The sequence below is a fragment of the Limulus polyphemus genome, unplaced genomic scaffold (genome assembly GCF_000517525.1).
Source record: "Limulus polyphemus unplaced genomic scaffold, Limulus_polyphemus-2.1.2 Scaffold3538, whole genome shotgun sequence".
Classification (NCBI taxonomy): domain Eukaryota; kingdom Metazoa; phylum Arthropoda; class Merostomata; order Xiphosura; family Limulidae; genus Limulus; species Limulus polyphemus.
In genome coordinates this window covers 52,979-75,326 of record NW_013669148.1, presented here as the reverse complement: position 1 = coordinate 75,326, position 22,348 = coordinate 52,979, and the positions used below count along the sequence as shown (strand labels likewise).

General features: G+C 32.1%; 1 protein-coding gene across 4 annotated transcripts in view; it reads right to left on the bottom strand.

Moving 5' to 3' along the window:
* The window catches only part of LOC106469546 (biotin--protein ligase-like), an 81,230-nt gene that overhangs the window by 38,932 nt on the left and 19,950 nt on the right, over positions 1-22,348 (bottom strand). The window contains exons 1-4 of one of the 4 annotated variants that reach the window (XM_022398084.1): positions 12,816-13,694; positions 11,628-11,805; positions 10,038-10,211; positions 156-307 (exon numbers count right to left, since the gene is read on the bottom strand). In XM_022398084.1, coding sequence (XP_022253792.1) covers positions 156-307; positions 10,038-10,095 — 210 coding nt within the window. In that variant the 5' untranslated portion in view covers positions 10,096-10,211; positions 11,628-11,805; positions 12,816-13,694. Of the gene's footprint in view, positions 1-151; positions 308-10,037; positions 10,212-11,627; positions 11,806-12,815; positions 13,695-22,348 lie in introns of those variants that run through there. The other 3 variants (XM_022398085.1, XM_022398086.1, XM_013930043.2) reach the window with 3 other exon arrangements.

The following is a 22,348-nucleotide window of genomic DNA, read 5'->3' as shown; positions in this document are numbered from 1 at the left end:
AATGTATCTATGCTTTCTTTCTGAAATTACAAACTTTCTAAAATATGATATGAAACAAATGAAAATACAGCATGCTTATTAAAAAGATATATTTGTAATTACAAGTTTTTTATATCTTCCTCAGAAAAGGTTACTACTTTAACTCTCTTACCTACCACTTCATCAACAGAGAATACTGTTCCCTGTAAAAGAGCAATCAGGGGACTAGTAATACTTTCTGATAGTTGCTGTTCAAGATGAGATGGTTGCCATGGAGACAAAGACATGGGTGAGTTACCCAAAGCAAAGGACTGCTCCTGAAGTTCTACTATAGAGAAAATCCCCAGGAATAACTTTCAGTTTTTCTTGTACAACAAAAAAAAAGAACACCACTCACTTTTTAATTTTCAAAACCAATTACATCTGTTGACAAATATATCATAATCTCAGCTTTTGTAACATTACACATTTTTATTAACAGTTAATAATATTTCATACTTTTATTCACTTGAGCTTGAAGAAGGCTGCAGTAAGAAGCAAAAACTTGCTTAGAATACAGAAAAACCTCAATGTGGTATATTGTCATATAATTTTTCTTTCCCTTATAACATCTTGTGTATTATTTTTTCTGAGAGAGTATATTTTAGTATTTAATTATAATAATAGCTTATTGTTTCCAGAGATTAATAATAAACAAATGGTGAAGACGTGGGATAAATTATGACAATAGTGTAACCAATTCTTTAAAAGGAAGCAGACCGAGAGTTGTGGAAAAAAAATTGATAAATTTGGAAGGAATATTTCATCACAAAAAGTCTGATAACAATTCGAATCCCATCACTCCTTACCGGTATAAAACAGATTTCCATGTAGAAAATAGCATCATGGAAATTTCAACTAAACTTTACACAAGATAATGTATTTGGCTCTTTGTATTTCAATCTTGTGGAGTTTCTGATTTAGAAGTGTATTACACTGCTATATGGTAGTATCTTGCATATATTTTAACTTCTTATATCTATTCAACCTACAAATGGATACATTCAACATGATTACTTTGCTCTTTGCCAACATATTCTTGAGGATAGTAATTTTAGTAGTATGTGCTGTCGTATATGGCTATATAAGAAGAGACCTAGTTTTCATGGGATAATTTTACCAAAGTTGCTGGAAACAAAGTGATATCCTCTTAGAGGATTTTTAATCCACAAATTTTTAAGCCAGCATCCTTGTGGTTTAAGCTCCAAGCAGTTAATCCTCACACTTGACCAAACCTAAAATCTGGCTTACTTAAGTACTACTTTACCAACTGGGCAACCAGGATTTATCTTAACCTGACCAAGCCTAGAATCTTGGCTTACATAGCTACATTCTAATCATCACACTATAAGCAATGTTCACAAAGCAAACTGTTACTTCTTGGTGATTATTAAATAAAATAATGATAATAAAAGGTGTCCCAAGTATCTCACAAGCCCAACTGTAAATTATATCTTACATTATTATTTTTTTTATTCTCTTGCAATTCTATAAATTTTATGTGTTATACAGACTTAATGAGTCAGATTCAAGCTTCCATTTAAGTTTCAACAGGGTTGAGTGAACAAAACCTAGTCACCCACCAAAATCTACATACTTGCAAGTCATAATAAATTTGTCCTTTAAGCCTCTTCCACTGCTATATGCAGACTAAGTTTTACAGGATGTATAATGTCAAATATACAATAATGGTAAAACAATGAAGATTGTAGTACTGTATTAACCTGACAATGACTGGCTATTACAAGTCAAGGCTGGTAAATTGTGTTTTGTTTTTAATATTCTGTTTTATTTATTTAAAAATATTTATCCATGCTTATAAGACCACAGTTATGTGTTTTTTAATGAAATTTAGCATGAAATTCTTCTTTTCATTTCTAGATATGCTAAACACAGGCTCAAGAAAAAATTAATTGTGAACATGTGCTCTCATTACTACATTTGTGGATTATGCATATGTTGAATATTTTAGTCTTCAGTTTAAAGATATTAATCTCAAGTATTTTTGCATCTTCAACCAGTTCAGGATTTCATCAAATTGCATTGCAAAGTAAATACTCTTCTTTTAGGTTTAGACTTTTTAGTAAAATGTCATAATAATACTGTCATTCCAAACTTTATTAAGGTTTCTTGCAACATAAGTTATAGTTTGTAATTAAGCACAAAGCTAAACAATGGGCTATCTGTGCTCTCTCCACCACGGGTATTGAAACCCGGATTTTAGCGTTGTAAGTCCGCAGGCATACCGCTGTGCCACTGGGGGGCATGCAACATAAGATAACCTTAAGGTGACAAAATGATAAGAAATGCTCTAATAAAGTACTTTTAAAGGTTATACAGTATAAGTGAAATGAAATATCTATATTTAAAATGGTTTTATTCTCTTTACTTGGAAGTTAGTACATTGCTTTTACAATAGCACAAGGAAAGAGTTGATACAATTAAACTGCACCGAAGTAAAAAGAGTTTAATAAGCTCATGAAATCCAAAGAATGTAAGTGTATGGAAAAAATTATGCAAACATATTTATTTAACATGGGGGAAAATACACATGGATTCTAGTAAACTAAAGGCTTTAGAGTTGGGTTTGAATTTTTCAGTTAGTATTAATGCTATTTGTAACAAAATATAGTTATAGAAATTTAACCATATTTAAAAAAATAGTATGAATATTTGTGATGCATTTAGAAATAATTCAGATTGAAAGATGAATTTCAATTTTATTGACAGTAGAGCCTTAAACTACCTCAAAAATAATAATTTAATAATCAAAAAAGCAGATAAAGGTATAAGATTGTAGTGATGATTGATGAATGTTGATCAGAGAAGTTCATTACTGATTTACTTAATGGAAGTTAAGAAAACTAGCAAATAACCCTAGTAGTAGTGACAGCATGAATAACAGAAACTTGAAAATGTGAAATGTATACTTGATGATATTAAAAGTAAACTGATTTTTTCTAACTTTTGTTCTTCTAGATTGTATGATTTATCTGAATATTTAGTAAACTGTTTAGCTTATCTTAGTGAATCTAATAAATATACAGGTATACTGATTTCCTGCAGAGTAAACAGGAAGGACCTGCAACAACAGGAGATCCATCAAATACCACGATTCAGAGTATGGGTTTGTCTTTCACCAACTTTGACTAAGTCTAACACAAAGAGAGAGATGGTACACAAAAATGCATAAATAACAATCTTTATTGTGCTACAACAATGGCAGTTAAAGAAAACAATTAAACACACACAAATGTTCTATGTATGTGTGTGTGTGTGTGTGTGTGTGTCAAGTACTGGACAGAAAGAGAACCTTTATTGGTTAAAATTTAAAGTATAAATAAAATATTTCTATGTCTAGAAAACAAAAATCTCCAATCTACATCTGACTATATAGGGAAGAGCCTGGCCTTTATATACAAAACAAAACCAAGCTGCTTATGTCTTGCATATCACTCATGTGACTCAAGACCAGTCTCACTTAAGCCAAAGGGTGGCTGTGTTCCTAGGGAATTACTCATTTCACCAACAGAAAAAACAGCTGTCTATTTTGGGATATCACAAGTAAAGCTACGGTTATCTTTCCTGCATGAAAACACCTCTAACGACCAATCAGTGATCTCGATTCCAGGCACTACTAGAGAACTTAAATAGTTTACCTGATCAACTTTCTAGGTTGGAACTAAACTTAAAGAAAACAGAAATGTACATATTAAATAAGGGGGTAGCAGTCATATACCATCCTGTACCTCCCTTTAAATTCAGGCCAACTTGACTATCCTACATTTAAAATACAAGACCCAGTTAAATTTGTTTGCATATCAATCAAGAAATTGAAATAATTCATCTTTAACCCATTAAAAACTCTTGTTTAACAACACAAACAAGCACATAGCTTTGCAAGACAATAAAACAAAAGTTGCGAATTAAACATGACAAAAAAAACTAAAAATAATCTCCTATTGCTTTTAAGAGGTGATAGCTGACACAATATGATATACAAAAACAAAACCTTTAACAAAGATGAATAAAGTACAAAACTAAACCCTTTAAATATAGATATGTACATAGAAAAAAATCTTTGACACAGATATCAATCCAAGAAAATTCCTTCTGACAAAAGAATGCTCAGTAGAAAACTTTAATACCAAAATATTGCACAAAAACTGTAACCTTTATTAATGTAATTAAGTAAAACACCAACACCAGCATTAAAAAAATGCTTTAAGTATATCAAGAACCCTTCATAGAAATACTTAATAAAAAATTTTAAAAATGTTCTAGCTTAGAGTAGAACAAACTCTTTAAAAGAACAACCTTAATGCTAGATCAAAGCATAAAATTAAATAGACCCTTCACAAAAAGTACTCTAAATACAAACACAAGACCTTCTAGTATCAAATCAAAAATATTCATCAAAAGAAAGACAAATATAATGAAATACGATGTCATTCTAGAAAGAAAAAAAAAAGAGTAATTTAGATTTACTTCAAACAAATTTTTTTTTTGGTAGCTATGAGGTCGGTCAAATTGACCAACCTCATATATAGAATTAGGATAGAGAAAATAATAGATAAGATATAGTTTTATTGAAGAATAATGTTTTATAATAATTTAGGTTTTAGAGATTACATAAATGAAATGTGAAAATTTTCAGATGAATAAAACTATTTTTAATCTTAACATGAAAATCACTTTACACTCAGACTAGCAAAAAAAATTACTTGATATATTCACAGACAAATCTTTATTACAAATACTTAATTAAAAAATCTAATTTTTTTTGTATGAAAGTCTTGTAATGTTTACTGAAAGTCTGCTAAATTTTGTGAAGCTACATGTACATTGGGTCCTAATTATATGTTGCATTGTTCTGTGTCGTTTCATTATTAGAGCATTCACCAATTCCTACCCATGTATCAAACATTGCATTGTTTTGTTATTAGAGCTTTCTAACGTTGTCAACTACATTTTAAGGTGTATTATTTACCAATCAATACTAATATCTTTGAAAAAATGGTGTCTTGTTTCATTACTAGTGTGTTAGACCTCTTTGCCCAGGCATCCTTTACTGTGCATGTCAAAAGGATTTTAGTGAGTTACATTAAAAAATTAATTATTAAACTACATTTTGTTCATGTTATACCAATTAGCATAACATAAAATCATAGCTAATAACCCATATTTTAATAGTATGAAAGTTTTAAGTTCTAAATTTTATAAGGCAATATAAAAAAAATCCTGACTTTTCTCTAGTATGAGAAATGTGACATTTTTTTCTCTAGGCATCCCCACTTCTCTAATTTATTCACCACCCCTCCAATAAGTATGAAATTTAACGTAAATTACTCACTACAATATCATCATCCCTCTGACAAAGCCTACACTCACTCACCTCGTACAAGTCTTACAACTCAGCATCAAACCATTGAGACTAGGAAAGATACACCCAGTCCCTGGAAGGAAGAGATCCTCAATTAGGAAATAAACTCCATCCTCATTCTGTTGAGACCAGGCAAGATACATCCAGTCCCCAGGAGGAGGAGCTTCTCAACCAATCAAACCCAGTGGTTAGAGTACCACTGTAGAAAGAGGGTTCAACACCATCTACACTGGCAAAACACCACTAACTTACATTCAGGAGGAAGCCTGCATGGTTTACCATGACAGTGGCTAGGAGTTGGTAAGTGGTAAGGACTCCTGTACTCCACTAAAAGTGGGGGAAAATGTGTTGGAGAGTCCAAAGGAATGCAGTACCAGAAACAGTGCAATGGGTGATTGCAAACCCTGTTTTGAAAAGCAGGCTAAAACTGAGTTCATCAGTCTAAGGATCATTAAAGATTGGCAGCAATCCTCATCTGCTTTACTCATACTACTCCACGAGTGTACGGTATGAGACAAACATATTTATGACAGAAAACACTGCAAAGAAGAACCTACAAGCAGTCTTGCGGAACACCCCATCTCAACAGTGTGTGTGTGTAATATAGACCATAAAAGGCTGTACAGTGTGGATTTTAAAATAAGTACACCTGGACAGGCAACACTTAACACCAAGTGGGATCCAGCAAGAAACAAATAACAAGATCTTTGAAATAGAAAAATATATAGATAAAGATAACCTACCCAGACATGGTTATACTGTATTGCATAAGACTGCAATAGGATGTAGGCAAAATCTTGTTGTGGAGGAAACGGCTAAATGAAGGAGAGAGTATGCCACAAAAGTGTGTGGAGTGGTCCACATGCTGGCCTGTATGATCTCCTCCTAAGGATGACAAAAATGAGCAGCCAAGGATGTAGTAAGATGATGGATTTGGTGAGAGGAAACATGGAAGAATCAATGGTTATGGATGAACAAAGAAGAATATGCCAAACCAATTATCTGACAAATCCATCCAGTAAAGATAACTGGAGAAAGGTCTCTGGATAAGGTACGATTCCAGTAGATAAAGAGTCAGGAACCACAGAAGGAAGCTGTGCATGCCACATACCATTGCAAAGCAAGGACTGGACACAGGAAGCAATCCAGATCACAGCACGAATACAAGTGTGCAATGTAGGGTAAGGAAACAGAAGTGAAAGCAAAATTACCCTCACAAGCATCAAAAGACTTGGGAAGGAAGGATTTATATGGGTAAAGGAGGATATAGGTGCTGTGGTAAAAGATATGCGAGATATCATAGGCAAACACATCTGACCGATGACGTCCCAAAACTAAAAGAAGAAGGAAATAGTTTTTGAAGTAAGGTGGTACAGAGAACAAAATGCCAAAGGTTCAAAAGTGGAAAAGGACAGGGAATGTAGAACAACATTAAGATTGCAATCCAGAAAGGAAGGATCATAACAAAGGAATAAGACAAGAGAAAAGAAATATACGGGAATTTGGATAAACAGAAGGTAGAGGATAAGGCAGTCTGATAGCCTACAGTGGTCAACACAGAGGAACCCCAGTCAAACAACCAAGAGAAGAAATCTGAGAAATGAGAGAGAGAGTAGGGGTGGGAAGGAATGAGGCCACGACATAGTAAACAATCGCAAAAAAAAAACACTATTTACATTGATACACAGATAAAGTGGAAGAATGGACAGAATGGGAAATAAGGGATGCTACCCACAAGTAAAGACAGTTACTTCTGGCAACGGGCCGGACGAAAGTCACGCATGAAGCCAGAGCGCAGATACGGACAGATCAAATGAAACCAGCATGCATGAGACTAATAAATAATAGCTGTGTTGTCTGTGATATTGCAATGAACAGAAAAGCTTTAGTAACATCATTCAAAACCTTCACAGATTGGACTTTTCTTAAAGATAGACAAAGGTGGGAAAACTGAGCATGTGAAAAAAAAAAAATAACTGAAGTAATCAAGTCCAATAACCTGCAAATTTATAAATGAATTTGAAATGGGTAAATAACCCAAGATGAAAATTTTGATAAACAAAAGAAATTCAATTTTGTATAGAACTACTTTTAGACTAACAAAGTTGAAAGTTAAATACAAAAACTAAGTTGAAAACTATGAACAAACTTAAGCAAAATTTAAAAACACTAAGCATGGTGTGCAATAAGTCTAAACATGTGAGTGCCAAATCGAGAAGTGAGGTTAAAATCTATAATTCAGAGAGAGCTAGCTGCACAAGGAGTGTGTCTCACACCTATTAGTGGAGGGTTGTCGCATGATTATTTACAAGCTATAGCACAGATGAACCATGCTAAACACATGGGGGGTAGATGGGAGTATCAAGGCTAGTGGTGAGTGAAAAATTTGAGCATACAGAGAGCAGTAATAACCGAGAAAAGCTATTATGTGAAAGCAGGTAAGGTATTGTATTGGAAACTGTGTCCCCATACATGAGTCAATCACTTGTTTTAGTTGACATCACAAAAATGTAGATACAGGCAAATCCAATGAAGTAAGACTTATTCTATTTGGATTCATAATCACCCAATTTAAATTTAAATACAACTCCCTCATAGCATATGGAAGAGTGATACAAGTGTAAGTAATGGCGAGTCTCTCTCAAGTACTAAATGGTCTATCTCAGAGAACTTTCACTCTTCCACCATATAGGGTGATTGGTTATTGTGTAAGCATTGAACGATTATTTTGCTGTCGAAAATTACTTAATAGCTCACGAAAGCAAGGGTCTCAAAGTCCTATCAGTCATTGGTTTTTTTGCCCAAAATAACAGTTTCAGCTGCTGCTGATCAAATGGCAGTCACAAACAGTAGTTCATACATTCAGAAGCATCAATCATTAGCTTGGAAAACAACAGTTGTAAAGCTCTTTTAGTAATTGCTTTTTTGACCAAATGAATGTCCTAACAACCAATAATCGAGTGGTAGTTTGCTGGATAATGCCACCAAAGAGCTGAGAAAGCAAGGGAAGCAAAGCCCTCTCAGTCATTGGCTTCTCAAACAAATTACTGTCCTAGCTTGTGATAACTGAGTGATAGCACAAAGTATAGCTTGGATAACATCAAAAGAGAGCACAGAAAGACCTTCCAAGTTACAAATTCATCCAAGCTAGTCAGTGTATTAACTGTGGGAATGAATATTGTACTGAAAGAAAAATTGACAATTCTCTGTATAGAAAAGAACATTATATAATACATCATTTGATAGATTAAAATCTTAGTTTTCTATTGGTTATGAATAATATAGTATTAAACATAGATATTAGAATGAGTGATTTATGTTAAATGTTCTACTTATTGAAGGGGTGGTGAATAAATTAGAGAAGGGATGCCTACAGAAAAAAATGTCACATTTCTCATACTAGGGGACATTCAGGATTTTTTTTAATATTGCCTTATAAAATGAAGAACTTAAAACTTATATACTATTAAAATATGAACAAAAAGTCGTTAAATTAAATTTTTAATGTAACTCAGTAAAAACACTGTGACATTCACAGTAAAAGATGCACATGGAAAGACGTTAAGATGCCTCTTCATCTGTCTTATCATGCAATGCCAGGAAAATGATCTCAGCATCTTCCTCCTCATAAGCTGAGCTAAAAAGCTCAGCTGCATTGTCCCCAGAAAAAATTCTGGATTGATGATTCCAAATTTTGATTTCTTATCAAACCAGGACATGGAAGGTTAATCTTTAACATAAGGTTGTGGCTTGTGAATGGACTTATTCAAGGACTTACAACTTGGCTCACATATCCAATCCTTAACCTTCAAAACCTTTGGGGAAGTATTGTCTGGCCCATGAGCCTTATTGTTCTTTAAACTCCCCAACTTTTTCTTAACAAGCTCAAAATTAATGTCATCATCCTGTTCAATCTTGTTTCCATCTATCAACTGTTCAAGGTGAGGAATATTGCTTACACCTTCATTAGTAAAAACTGAAGAAAAACAGAATTTAATAACCCAGCCATCTCATATTCATTAGATACAAGCCTTCCTTTATTATCCCTCAAAGATCCTACCCCCATCTTAACATTTTGTTTACCCTTAATGTATTTAAAGAAATCCATGTTATTAATTATTACATTTTGTTTTTAATTTTGATATCCTAAACTTTCCTGAACAACAATGCATGTTATAAAAAATGCCAAATTTCAAATGCATATAACGTGATGGTCAATCCAACTTTTCATTGATAAAATTGTAGCCCAAGAGTTGTTTGTGGCTGGTGTTGACTAGCTTTTTCCCTCTAGTCTATCATTTCGAGATGAGGAATGGCTAGTACATATAGCCCTCAAGTAGCTTTGCATGAATTTCAACAAACAAGCATATTTAGTTTTTAATAACCAACATATTTTATTTAAATTTTTATTGGTAAATATATTTGCATATTTTGTATAGCGTGAAGAACCATTTACCGGTATCAGAAAATTTGAATAGCATTTTTCAGCATAGTCTGTAAAAAAAATATAAACATAGGATTTTTTTATTTAATTTAAAAACTGATTGTGTAAAGTTCTTTTTTATTCTCAAATACCAAAATAACTAAATTATGATTTTGTGCTGTAAAATATTTATTTCCAACAGATGAAACTTACCAGTGATATTTTTTTCCAATAACCGAGTTATGTCTAATCGTTTGTTCATGAGAGACATGTTAAGGTGACTTCCTGTTTAGACATGCAGCTTATAATCTTTTCTGATCTATGTTCAGCTTTCCATGACTTGATGGCAGACAACTCATCTGCTTGGCTTTTCATCAAAATAAATTTCTAAAATGGAAGTTACAATGAATTAACCAATAAAGTGCCATCAATTAAACTTGTAATTTAAAAACAGGCAGGACAGTTAACACAGTATTATTTGTCTAACAGGGTGACTAGCTTATGGAATGAGCACATTACAGTCAATGTCTTCAAAAAATAAAGGAGGAATCTAATATTATTTTATCTTTTTCTTGGGATGAGTGGGCAAACAGCTTTAAAGGACCAAATGGTTTCTTGTTGTTTGTATGCTATAAAATTTGTATCTAAATGTATTGTACTTCCAAAGGAAATACATTACCCATTTTAAAATATTAATGATTAGACTGCACATCAGTAGTTGTTTTGTTTTTAATTTTAATATCTTAAACTAAACTTTCCTGAACAATAATTCATGTTATACAAAATGCCCATTTTCAAATGCATATAAAAGAAATTGATACTACAAAAAAGTACAAATACAGAGGTTAAGTATGTTATATTAAAACGACCATGTCATTACAGTCCACGTCATCACTACATTAATGCTCCATCTGATTAGCGTGTATTTTGACAACAGACCTGCAGCATAACTTATACTGCAAACAACTTTGTTGAATGGCTGTCATGTCCAAAGCACATCTTTCCTCTTGGCTTGTTTTTCATAAGTCATCTAGTGTTTGAGGATTACAGTTTCCCAGTGCCCATTTCAACAGTCTGATCATAAAGAAATCAATGGGTAATTCATTCATCAACTTGACCAGTATATTTTTTGTATGGAATAGCATGAATATCCATTATATTCTTCAGCTACTTGAAATATGTGGTAGTTGTATGAATACATCATGGATGCAACTTGTGTATGTGACTTATGTCACTTTCCCACATGTAGATCTTTCTTGATTATGTTGAATATTTTTGTCTGGATGCCTTTTATCATTAACCTTTATGCTTATTTATTCTCACCTGTTATAAGACACAACACTTAGCTTACTAAAGCTAGGGTATAACCTATAGCAGGTCTCTTTCGAGATGGTCCTTGTTGCCCCAAGTTAATCCTTATTCCTTTGTTTTCCAATACTTTTAAGTACAGAGATATCCTCACCTTAGAAATTATAAATATCCCATCAAAACACAACTTTATGACCTTAGGGTATGATCGTTTTTGCACTGTCACACCCTTTCCAAAAGCAATCACTTTTTGTGGCACCACACTACCTATGAAATGCTAAATAATGTCGAAATGTAATTCTGATATATAATATTCCACCACGACTTTATGTTGGCTGTTTTTGTTGTCATGTGACTTGCTGATTTGCATATAAACATTTTTTTAATATAGCATACTCAATCCTCTGTAGTATGTTTTATTGCTTTTACAGCATATTCTATCAAGCAGAATTAGAAAGGACAAAAAAACATTAACAAACATATAAATGAACAAACCTTGTATATTAACTCTAACAGAAAGCCAAAAATTCTTATGCATGAATATGAAAATTCCAATAATTCAGCGACTTCGTTCTGCTTAACTTTTTGCTTTTCCATATCCTTCATTAGGCATTTCTATTATACTGCCACCAAAACTGCATTCATAAGAAGTCTGTATACACACTCAGGAACACTGAAAGATAAAAAATTTAATGTGACTACAGAATGACAATTATGCTAAAATATCCTATTTACACCAAGACATTAACTAAGGTAACCAAAATCGTTCACTAACCTCAAAGGTTTATTAAAAGTAATTATCCATGAGAAACAAAATTAATTTGTAGACAATTTTGAGCCATATCTATTGTCAGTCAGATCTTTTTTGCTTTTTCAGTCAAAACAGAATAAAGCATAAATTACTGAATTTAAAAACCTAGCTTAAAAAAATGGTTTACAATTCTAAAAATCCTGAAGGATGTATGAAACAGTTACAAAATAAGAGGGACGATTTTAATTTTATTAATATTAGCAAAACCTGGTTAATTATTTTAAGAAATAGATTAATGTTTCAGCATCAGAACTATGAATATAGCAAATGAACAGAATATAGATACTGCTTATAGCAAATTTTGGCTATGATTTCATTTACATATATATATATATATTTCAAATCTCTTAAGAAAACCTATTAAGTGAGTCTGAAATTTGCTTATTCTAAATTATTAATTTTTCCTGATATAACTATTTTTCTTTTTCAGAAAATAGTACTCAACACAAACAAGCTAGTAATACTAATACTTAAGTTTGTACCTATAAAAAACTAAATTCTGAACACACTTGAACAACTACAAAATAGATAAAGTACCAAAGTTTAAGAGCAAAAATGAACTACAAAAAACCTTCTAAACTATCTCACTCTGAAAAAGACTTTGCATCAGCTGTGTACCTTATGGGTCTCTTGTACTATTACTAGTAGTAGTAGTATTACTCAATTATCATTGTATTTATAATTACAGTTTTACATAAGTACTGAATGATACTAAGTACTACAGCATAGTACTACTACTAGTGCTACTAGAACTTATAAAAGACATCATTCTAAACTAAAGTGCTTAAGTTACGCATTACATCTTCATTGAAATTAAAACTTAAGTCAAGTTAGACTAAACTAAGTTTAGTTGGCATGCAGGCCAAACTTACGTCAGTAATAATACAGGAAACACGTTCTTTGTCTGTATAAAACTTGGTGAAACTGGAGGTAGCCGACTGTAACAGTATACATTATCACTATTACTTGGGAGCACAGCACGTTCAGCTTTTTTTTCCTTCTTCCATGCTAAGACCGGTGTGTCACAGTCCTGCACGCTGACTCATCGTAGGGGAAATGTTCCATGCATCACACAAATGTTAGGCCTATTACTATTAGTATTACTTGGCCCTAAGACTAGAATTTAGTAGAGAGAATACGTGCTACAACAGTACAACTACAAGAAAAACTACTAATATACTATTACTAATCGCAATATTAATAAAAAGTAAAAGTACAAATTGTACAAAATACAAATTAAACTAATGAGCGAGTCAAAAGCATATTTTTGGGCATGTTAATTGGAGTAATATGATTTTTAGTCTTTTTATAATTTCAAAACTCATTAACTTACCACATACTTGCTGTTTTTCTTACCATGGTTAATATAACGTTCATTCAATTATTAACATTACCCTACGTTTTACAGCATAACTTAGAGACGTCAACTTTGCTATTTGTACAATTTTCCTTAATTGAAATATTCCGAGTTATGAAATTCAAAATCAATAAATACAACATATGCCTATTTCAAAATAAATTTAATCAACTGTCTGTTTCATCTTGCTTTCGGTATTTTAAATACACCAAAATGCATGCAGCCTGATGCTAGATAAAAGGGCGTTTCATGTTTGTTTCAATTGTTAATTTCAGTGGCTTCAGTGAATGTAAAAAAATTCCCATCAAGGAGTATCTTGAATTATCATATGAGATAAAGTGACAATAGGGAGATAGATATTTTGGCAGTAAAAATATGAAATAGTAAGAGAGTGCTAAATGATCTACCGATACCCCACGATGTTTACCGTAAATGATAATCCCACAAGAGGGAGTCTTTTTCTAAATTAATAAACAAATTGTGTCTGGCCGTCTTCACGTTCGCTTAACTAATAATGAAAATATAACAAATCTAAGTCCAAAAAGTATTATTTAAATACATAAATACTAATAAAAAACAAATGCGTCGCTTTTCGCGCCACCCTAATATTAACATGTTTGATAAATACAATAAAACTTTTCTGGGGGGAAGAGGAGCCTCCAGAGTCCATTTTTTCTTTTTTCTTGTTGTTCTTCTCCCCCCATCACTTTTATTTATTTATGAAGTCGTGTTCAAGTTAACGTCCCGGTCTGGTACAAGGCTATTAAGAAACCCCAATTGTTTGTTCTTAAAACAAAGATCAAATATATTTCATAACAATCTTAAGTAACTTCAGAAGTGAAAGTATTTTCATTTTAGTTTCGTGGAGGTACACTTTGTTTGATCGAGATTGATTTTTCCTGTAAGTAAATTACCTTGAAAAAAATCATTTTTTTTCTTAAATCGAAGATCAAATATATTTTATAACAATCTTAAGTAACTTTATAAATGAAAGTATTTTGATTTTTAATTTTCTTTTACCCAAAAATTTAAGTGATTTATCTTAGTAAATGAAACGTCTAAAACAAAAGTATTCAAAGCTTAAGAAAGCAAAACAAAGAGAAGCTTAGCCTACCTCATAGCAATAAGCTGCTAAATCGTATAATACTGAGTATATATTTATAATGAACGAAGAGGGTTTTATAGATAAAACAAGTATGGTCAATTTTTTTCTTCATATTCAATCCATCAGAAAAATAGGGCTTCCCCAACGGACGCCACCATCTTGATTGCTTAACGGAAATTATCGTCATCGCATTTCATCTTCATTCAAATGTAAAAACAATAATGTAGGTCTATAAGAGCCCCTTGATTTTTTTAGTGTAAAAAATGGTTAGTTTTTATTACAATGACTCCAAAAAGGTCATATCCTAAAAAGTAACTTAGTTAGAAACAGATTTAGTTAAAAAGCTATTGAACACGCGTGCAATATCCCAGAATACTTTTCTTTAACTGGTGTCTGTGTTAGTCATTTAAGTCATATTAGTTTGTGGATAATAATTTTCAGAAGATATTTATCTCTAAACACAAAGACTGTGAAAAAGGAAGGCTGATAATTTCATCTAGCTAGTACAGTGGTATAGGAATCAGTTGCAAAGTGGGTGTACTTGGCTAGACATGCAGGTTTTACAAAGGCAGCTCAATCTAGGGGGGGTCTGGGGGCATGGCTCCTAAAAATTAATATAATATTATAATTTACAGTTGCTATATAAGTCAAGTATGCAAAGGTGGGAATGCTACACCACCCACAGCACCCTCTGTGGTATATTTATTTCTACAGATCCTTTAAAAAATAACTGTATGTGTTAATTACGTATATTAACGTTAATATAACTTAAAAATAAAAACATTTTTTATAATTAATTTACATTTTATAAGATTTTTTTTAGTACTATGCCATAAGTTATTGGGCAAACTTTATATTTTTTCATGCGTTTAGAAATATTACTAGAAGGTACGGACAAATGAATAGCAGAATACGTTTTCTTTGAAAGAAGCAACGCATAAAAATATATAGGATAGTTATAATGTTGATGTATATGTTTTAACGTTTGATTTCAAACCCAACAGGGTCGGCATGGCCAGATGGCTAAGGCGCTCGACTCGCAATTTGAGGGTTGCGGGTTCGAATCCCCGTCCCCCACCAAACGTGCTCGCCATGGGGGCGTTATAATGTGACGGTCAATCTCACTATTCGTTGGTGAAAGAATATCCAAAGAGTTGGCTCTAGTCTTACACTTCTAAATTAGGGACGGCTAACGCAGATAGCCCTCATGTAGCTTTGCGCGAAATTCAAAAACAAACAAACAATACAAGCCCAATAGCTCCAAATATTTTGAAAAATAAAACTGGAATCAATAACTAAGTTACACTCTAGAGATGAGTACATAATAACGTGTATATTAATTAAAATTAAACTAAAATCCACATTTTAATCCGGATAAAGACTCCAGTAGTAGTTTCATCATATTCATACGCTCTTCTCTCTTTTTGTGTGAGACACCGTCCGACGGAGGAAGACATGTGAGTGTGTCGAAACTCGGAGTTTTTGTGTAAAAGTTAAAAAAAAGCTGTGGATTTTAGTTTAATTGTAAGGTATACTATACCTACAGCTAATATTATTACATCTATCTCTAGTTATTTCTGGTTACTGAGTTGTTAAATGCAGATTGACTTCAGATTTTAGGTTATAGATATAATGATGATTCAAACTTTTTAACTGAAGGTTTAATTATCGCACTCTTTTACAAAGGAAATGAAGACAGTGTTTGTCATTACTTCTTAGAAGTCTTAATAATATTAAAACAAGGATAATGTAGTAAATAGATCTGATAAAACAAACAAAAGGGTTATCCTAAATAAATTTGCCAACAAAGCGAAACTGAAATATTTATTGAAAGATGAAAATACTGATGAAAAACTCGGGTGTATCTCACATTCCAATAAAATATCGGATTTTAACAAATCTTTTCGAAAAATTCTAGCTGATTATCCCGATCTCTTAAAAATCTTAAACTTGACGAATTCTTATCTGTCGTATGTGCACGGGTTACCCAAAACGCATAAACATGGCTATCTTACATCTATAATTTTTAAAGTAGAATCAGTTATGGATGCGTTATCCAAATGGCTAACCCAACACCTATCCCCTACCTTAGGAAAGTTCTCACCATCTTCACATATTCTGAATAATATAGATTTCGCCAATAAAAGAAAAAAAAAAAAGAGGAACGTAAATGAAGAAAAGTTGATTAATTTTAATGTTTTTCAAAAATTGTAAATGCACTAATCGACGAAATAGCAAACATTCTAGCACGAAACTCACCTAAACTTACATTTTACTTTCTGTGCCCTTCATACTTTTATCTCCCTGCAATGACTACATGTAATCCTTTATCCCTAACTCTTTGTTTGTTTGTTTTTTGAATTTCGCGCAAAGCTACACGAAGGCTAACTGCGCTAGCCGTCCCTAATTTAGCAGTGTAAGACTAGAGGGAAGGCAGCTAGTCATCACCACCCACCGCCAACTTTTGGGCTACTCTTTTACCAACGAATAGTGGGATTGACCGTCACATTATAACGCCCCCACAAAGGGCGAGCATGTTTGGTGTGACGGGGATTCGAACCTGCGACCCTCAGATTGCGAGTCGAGCGCCCTAACCACCTGGCCATGCCGGGCACCCTAAATCTTTGTAACAGTTCTATGGAGTATTTTGAAAGTGAGTTTGTCTTTTTTTTTTAGCGGATCTGAATATAAAGGGAATCATCTAGTTCCGATATGTAGATGCCATATTTTCTGTTTGGCCAAACAATTGAAATCATTTTAAAGCATTTTCTAGAAGATTAACAAGCTTCATACTACTATTAAATTTAAAATGGAATGGGAATTAAATAATTTGTTCCATTTTTGGACATTTTCGTAACAAAAAATAGAAACAGAACCTGTTTTTTCTATCTATAGAAAACCAATTAACCCTTTAAGCTACGTTCTTCTACTTTTCTCGTGCCAACACAAAACGGTCAAAACAACAGTTAAAATTTCAATCTTTTTTACAAGTTTATAGAAGAAATCATTCATATATTTGCAACTTTCGAACGGTTACAGTATCCTACAGGTTTTGTCAAAAATTGCCATCAAAAGGCAAGGAAAAAATTTTTTTTAAAAGAATAAAAACTAGCTAGTAGTAACCAGAAACATCTACATGTGAAATAAAAATAAAATACTTAGAATCAACCAAGTTCTAGTGTTATGACTTTAGAGAAATGTCACATCGAAATAAAGAGCAGGGTGTAAAACAAATAATGCTATTTTTCTACACATAAGGAATATTTGTCACCAAATAAACTGGATATCAGCCAAAATAATACATAAAACTACACATTATGTCAAAAGAAGAATAGTTGAAAGTTTTCTGGATCATAGATTGACAAACTTTAACATCTCTGATGGTCACTTTAAGCTGAACCCATTTCTGACGTCTTGTGGCTCTGGAGAATTTTGGAACTTCCGCTATAAAACAACCCAGTGTGTGTTTCTTTCTCAAACAAAAGTTGGATTGAAGAGGACACGTGAAAGTGTCGTGTCAAAACTGGTTTCCATATATCTTTGTTGTTGTTTTTTTGATATTTTTTCGTAACAGAGGATCTTAACTTCATTTTAAATTATGTTATATGATATTCTATATTTACCTACTACGTTTTAGTTGGTTCATACAGATACATACATATATTTTACGTATTTGTTTTCATTATTTGGGGTTAACATGGACGATGTGAGAACAAATGTCTGCCTGCTTGAACATTCCCAAGTTTAAGCGCTTGGAACTGTCCTTAAAATCGGTTTAAAGTAAACTATGAAAAAAATCATAACACAATTATTAATCGAAATTGTTTTACTCCCATTCTCTCTAGCTTCCAAGTCTGGTTCCAGCTTCTCTCTCTCTCTTTCTTGGGGGAGGAGGAGGAAATAGAGCTTTTGTTAGGTTTTCTTAGCGATTTAAAAAAAATATATAAAATTGTTAAAAATTGATAATATGATTTTTAAACTGATAGGGAGAATGAACTTGAGTAAGCCAGAGTGTAATTTGGGATGCACGGCTTACCCTAGAATCCCTCTAGTGTCGGCCCTGTTAGCTTCATAAATATTTTCAACTGAGAAAATTAGATAATAACACTAAAATGTGAACTGTTTCTAGAAGTATAGTTTTCGCTTCAAGTCTTCAACATAATTTTAAGTTCTCCTCTGTATAATTTATACGCAACCATGTATATGTTATCACAAATAACATAACTAAGTCATAGCATTAATTGCAGTTGCTTGTGCGAAGGTTGACGATTAGTTGAAGTAACGTTTCTTTGTAGATTTAGGTGGGTTTCTTTTTATTGTAGAAATGGAAAAGTATTAATATTTTATATCTTCTCGTTTTCCCAGGAGAATCTCCGGCTGAGACCCTCTCGGTGATGTCAACCCACAATGTGAGAACCTGTTCTATGAACTACATCAGTCTAGAGTTTAGAGATAGACGATATTTTGGCATTGTCCTTAAGAGAAAGAAAGGTCCGTCTTCTGAAAGCATTTAGATTATTTGGTTTCATTATTTATAACTTAGCTATTTTTTATATTTTTTTTACATAACGTGTTTCCCAAATATCACAGATATTTGTATTCGAGAAGAACATGGATCCGAGTTCATTAAGAATGTTCTACGGTAAGTTTACAGACTTACAATGATAAAATCTGAGGTTCGATTTCCCATAGTAGACAGAGTGCAGATAGCCCATTGTGTAACTTTGTGGTAAACAAACACAAAACAAGTCTGTCATTAATGATAGTTGTATTTTCGAATTAAGACAATATATGTGATTATTTTCTAACGTAATTAGTCGAAAAATCAGTTGTTGTTTTTTTTGTGGAAAAATATGAGGCTTCAGTCACATTAACGTAAAACTGTGTATACATGAAAGAGAAGACCCGACAAAATATCACAATAAAATGTCACTAATGAACGTTCGAAAAAGTGTGTAAGATGTAGAGACATATATAAGTAAAACCAAATGCTTTAGAACCGCATGAGGGTCAAAGAAAAAATATAAATATAGTACGTCTAGTGTTTTGGTTAGGGTTTAGACCAGCTTAACGCATCACTTTCACCCAATTGGGTTGATAATATTCGCAAGTTATTTGAAAAATGACCTAACAGATTATTCAAGTATTTAATTTGAGGACTTAAGCCATGTTCCATGACTTATGAACTCCTTTTTACATTATCGTGTCTGCTTTCTTTATATAAAAAAAAAATGTTGAGACACAAGCCAAATATAAAAAAAAGAAAGAAGTAAAGTTATAATAATTTCAAGTTTATTTCTTATAGATGCATTGAATTTTGTACTCTTTTATCATTGATAATTTCAGAGACAGTTATACTAATTTGATAATCTTGTAACAGAAGAATGTAAGTTGAGAAAAAAAGCAGAGCAGGTGAAATTACTGTACCTCCAGGTTATACTTTGTAGAAAAGGTTTCGCACATGTTCCTTTCTGTCACTTTCATTGTAAGGTAACTTACTGAATGTTTTTGTTTACTAAAGAAATAAAAGTCAGATTTCATGACCAAATGCCTCTTTGTGTTTAAACCCATTCTATGCTAATTAGTAATAATAAAAGAAGGAATAATATATTAATGACACATTGAGATTTTTCCTGCTGCCTGCCTAAGCTACATTGAAGATATTTATATTTTACAATGCCACAGAAATATAGCTAGAAAATAAAAATAAATTAAGTATAGCTCTGGTATTCTGCTTTATTTCTTCTTTTTTCATATTAATTTTTATCATCTTTTGTAATGGAATTAAAAAGAATAAACCTAGTAAAATTTAAACTCTTTATCTAGTTTGTCTCCCGGTGTGATAGCGGTAAACTTACGGACTTACAATGCTTAAATCCGGGGTTTGATTCCCTACGGAAGACACAGTAGATAGCCGAATGTGACCTTGCTCTGAAACAAACAAAAATACTCTATCCAGTTTCGCCATCTAACGTCAAGCTTTATTGATCAATAACCCAAGAGGCATAATTATAAAAAGTTTATAAAATGAATAACCTTTCATAAAAATATTTAGACTTTGAATACAATAGCTGAGCCATAAATATCAAACTGGAGATAGATAATCAAAAATAATAAAACTTTTTAAGATTTTGAAAATATGACGTAACGTATTTCTGTTATAAAATCAGTAAAAAGTCACAAACGTGAAACCGATCTTTATAATAATTTTCTTGTACACAAACTTATAAAAAAATACATTCTTTTGTTAAAGAAAGTTTCAGCATCTTCAAGATTAAGTCCAACCTGAACTTCACACTATGTGCCCAGTGGTGGATCAGCGGTAAATTTAAGAATTTTCGACGCTAAAATCTGATCTTCGATTCCCGGCTATGGGAAGAGCACAGATACCCCAATGCGCAGCTTTATGCCAATACAAAAAAAAAACATACTATAAGTCTGGTATAAATACTACTGAAACACATATACGCTTATGTTTGTTAAAGATTATTTTTTAATACTTGTTAACGAATTAATGGTAATAAACGATTTATACTGTTCTTCTCACATTAAGCTACGTTGTTTGTAACTAAATAGGCAATTAGTAGGTATTTGTAGGGTTAATTGAGTACAATATGGTTTAAGCTTTAGTTATATATTATAAAGAAGCTTATAAATTTCTTGGACAGCTGTCATATAAAAAAGAAAAAAGAAAACAATTGAGGTTTTCTTTGGAGATTTGGTCAAAACAACATCTGTACAGAGAATTAATTATACACTTAATTGTTTGAGTGCTTCTTGGCTGTAGTTGAAACACATTAATTCAAAAGGAACGTAAAAAGTGCAATTAATTTCAAAATTATGAATGCGTGTTTCTCATGTCAGGGTCAAATAATAAGTAAATATTAAAATGTCCATTTTTGTGTCTTCGTTGAATAACATTGTAGCTCATAGATAACAAATTTATAATTTCCCATGCCGAGATTTAAACTCAGGCTCTCATGATAAAAGTCAGATATCCTAGTCACTAGAATACACATAGGGATAATGTTATTTTTTAAAAAAGATTTATTATATACATATGATAATGTTTAACTGGAAATTTTCAATAATCGTAATTTTCAACATGAAATATGGGAAATATTAGTGCACTATTAAACCTAATGGAAATTATTATATTAGTTAAAATGGTTTGATTTACAACAGTCAGTTTGTTACATAAAAGGTGTGCAGAAGTTAAGTTTAGAAACACTATGTTTCGTTAGGTTTAGCTATCATTATCGGGTGCTAAGCTGTTTGAAATTTTGTACAAACAGTTCAAACACTTGAAACAGCTTAGCACAATATAATGCTGGGTGAACCTAACGAAACATAGTGTTAGCAAAAAAAAGTCGTTTTTAAACATATTTACTTGTTTATACGTAAATAAAAAAACTATTATTTATTTCGACAAGTTTATCCAATAAATAATTCATGTTAAAAATTAGTTACTTGTTTTTTAGAAACAGTAGCCTTGAACCACTGCTACAAAGATTACTCAGAACTGCATCAGACAAACAGATATGCATTGGAGCAAAAATGAAATATCAAGGCAACGAGATGCTGTGTATCGAAACGTTGTAATTAATAAAATCAAAACTTGCCTACTGTAAAAGTTGTTGCTGTTGTATTTTTGAATTAATTATTCAGTTCAGTAGGCTCTTTACAAAACATTAATCAATGTATGAGTTTTTCTCTCTTCATTAGAGGACACTAACATCTTACAAAGCCAATAATAATAACCTAATATCTATAAGAAATTAATAAAAATCCTATAAGCCGAGCGCTTTCGAAAGGTGGACCTTTCTTCTTCAGGGGCAAACTAATATCTATTAAATATCGAAATGAAAGAAAGAGGCAAAATAACCGAAAGATGTTCGTTATTACTATTTGAAATACATTTATATATATATATATATATATAT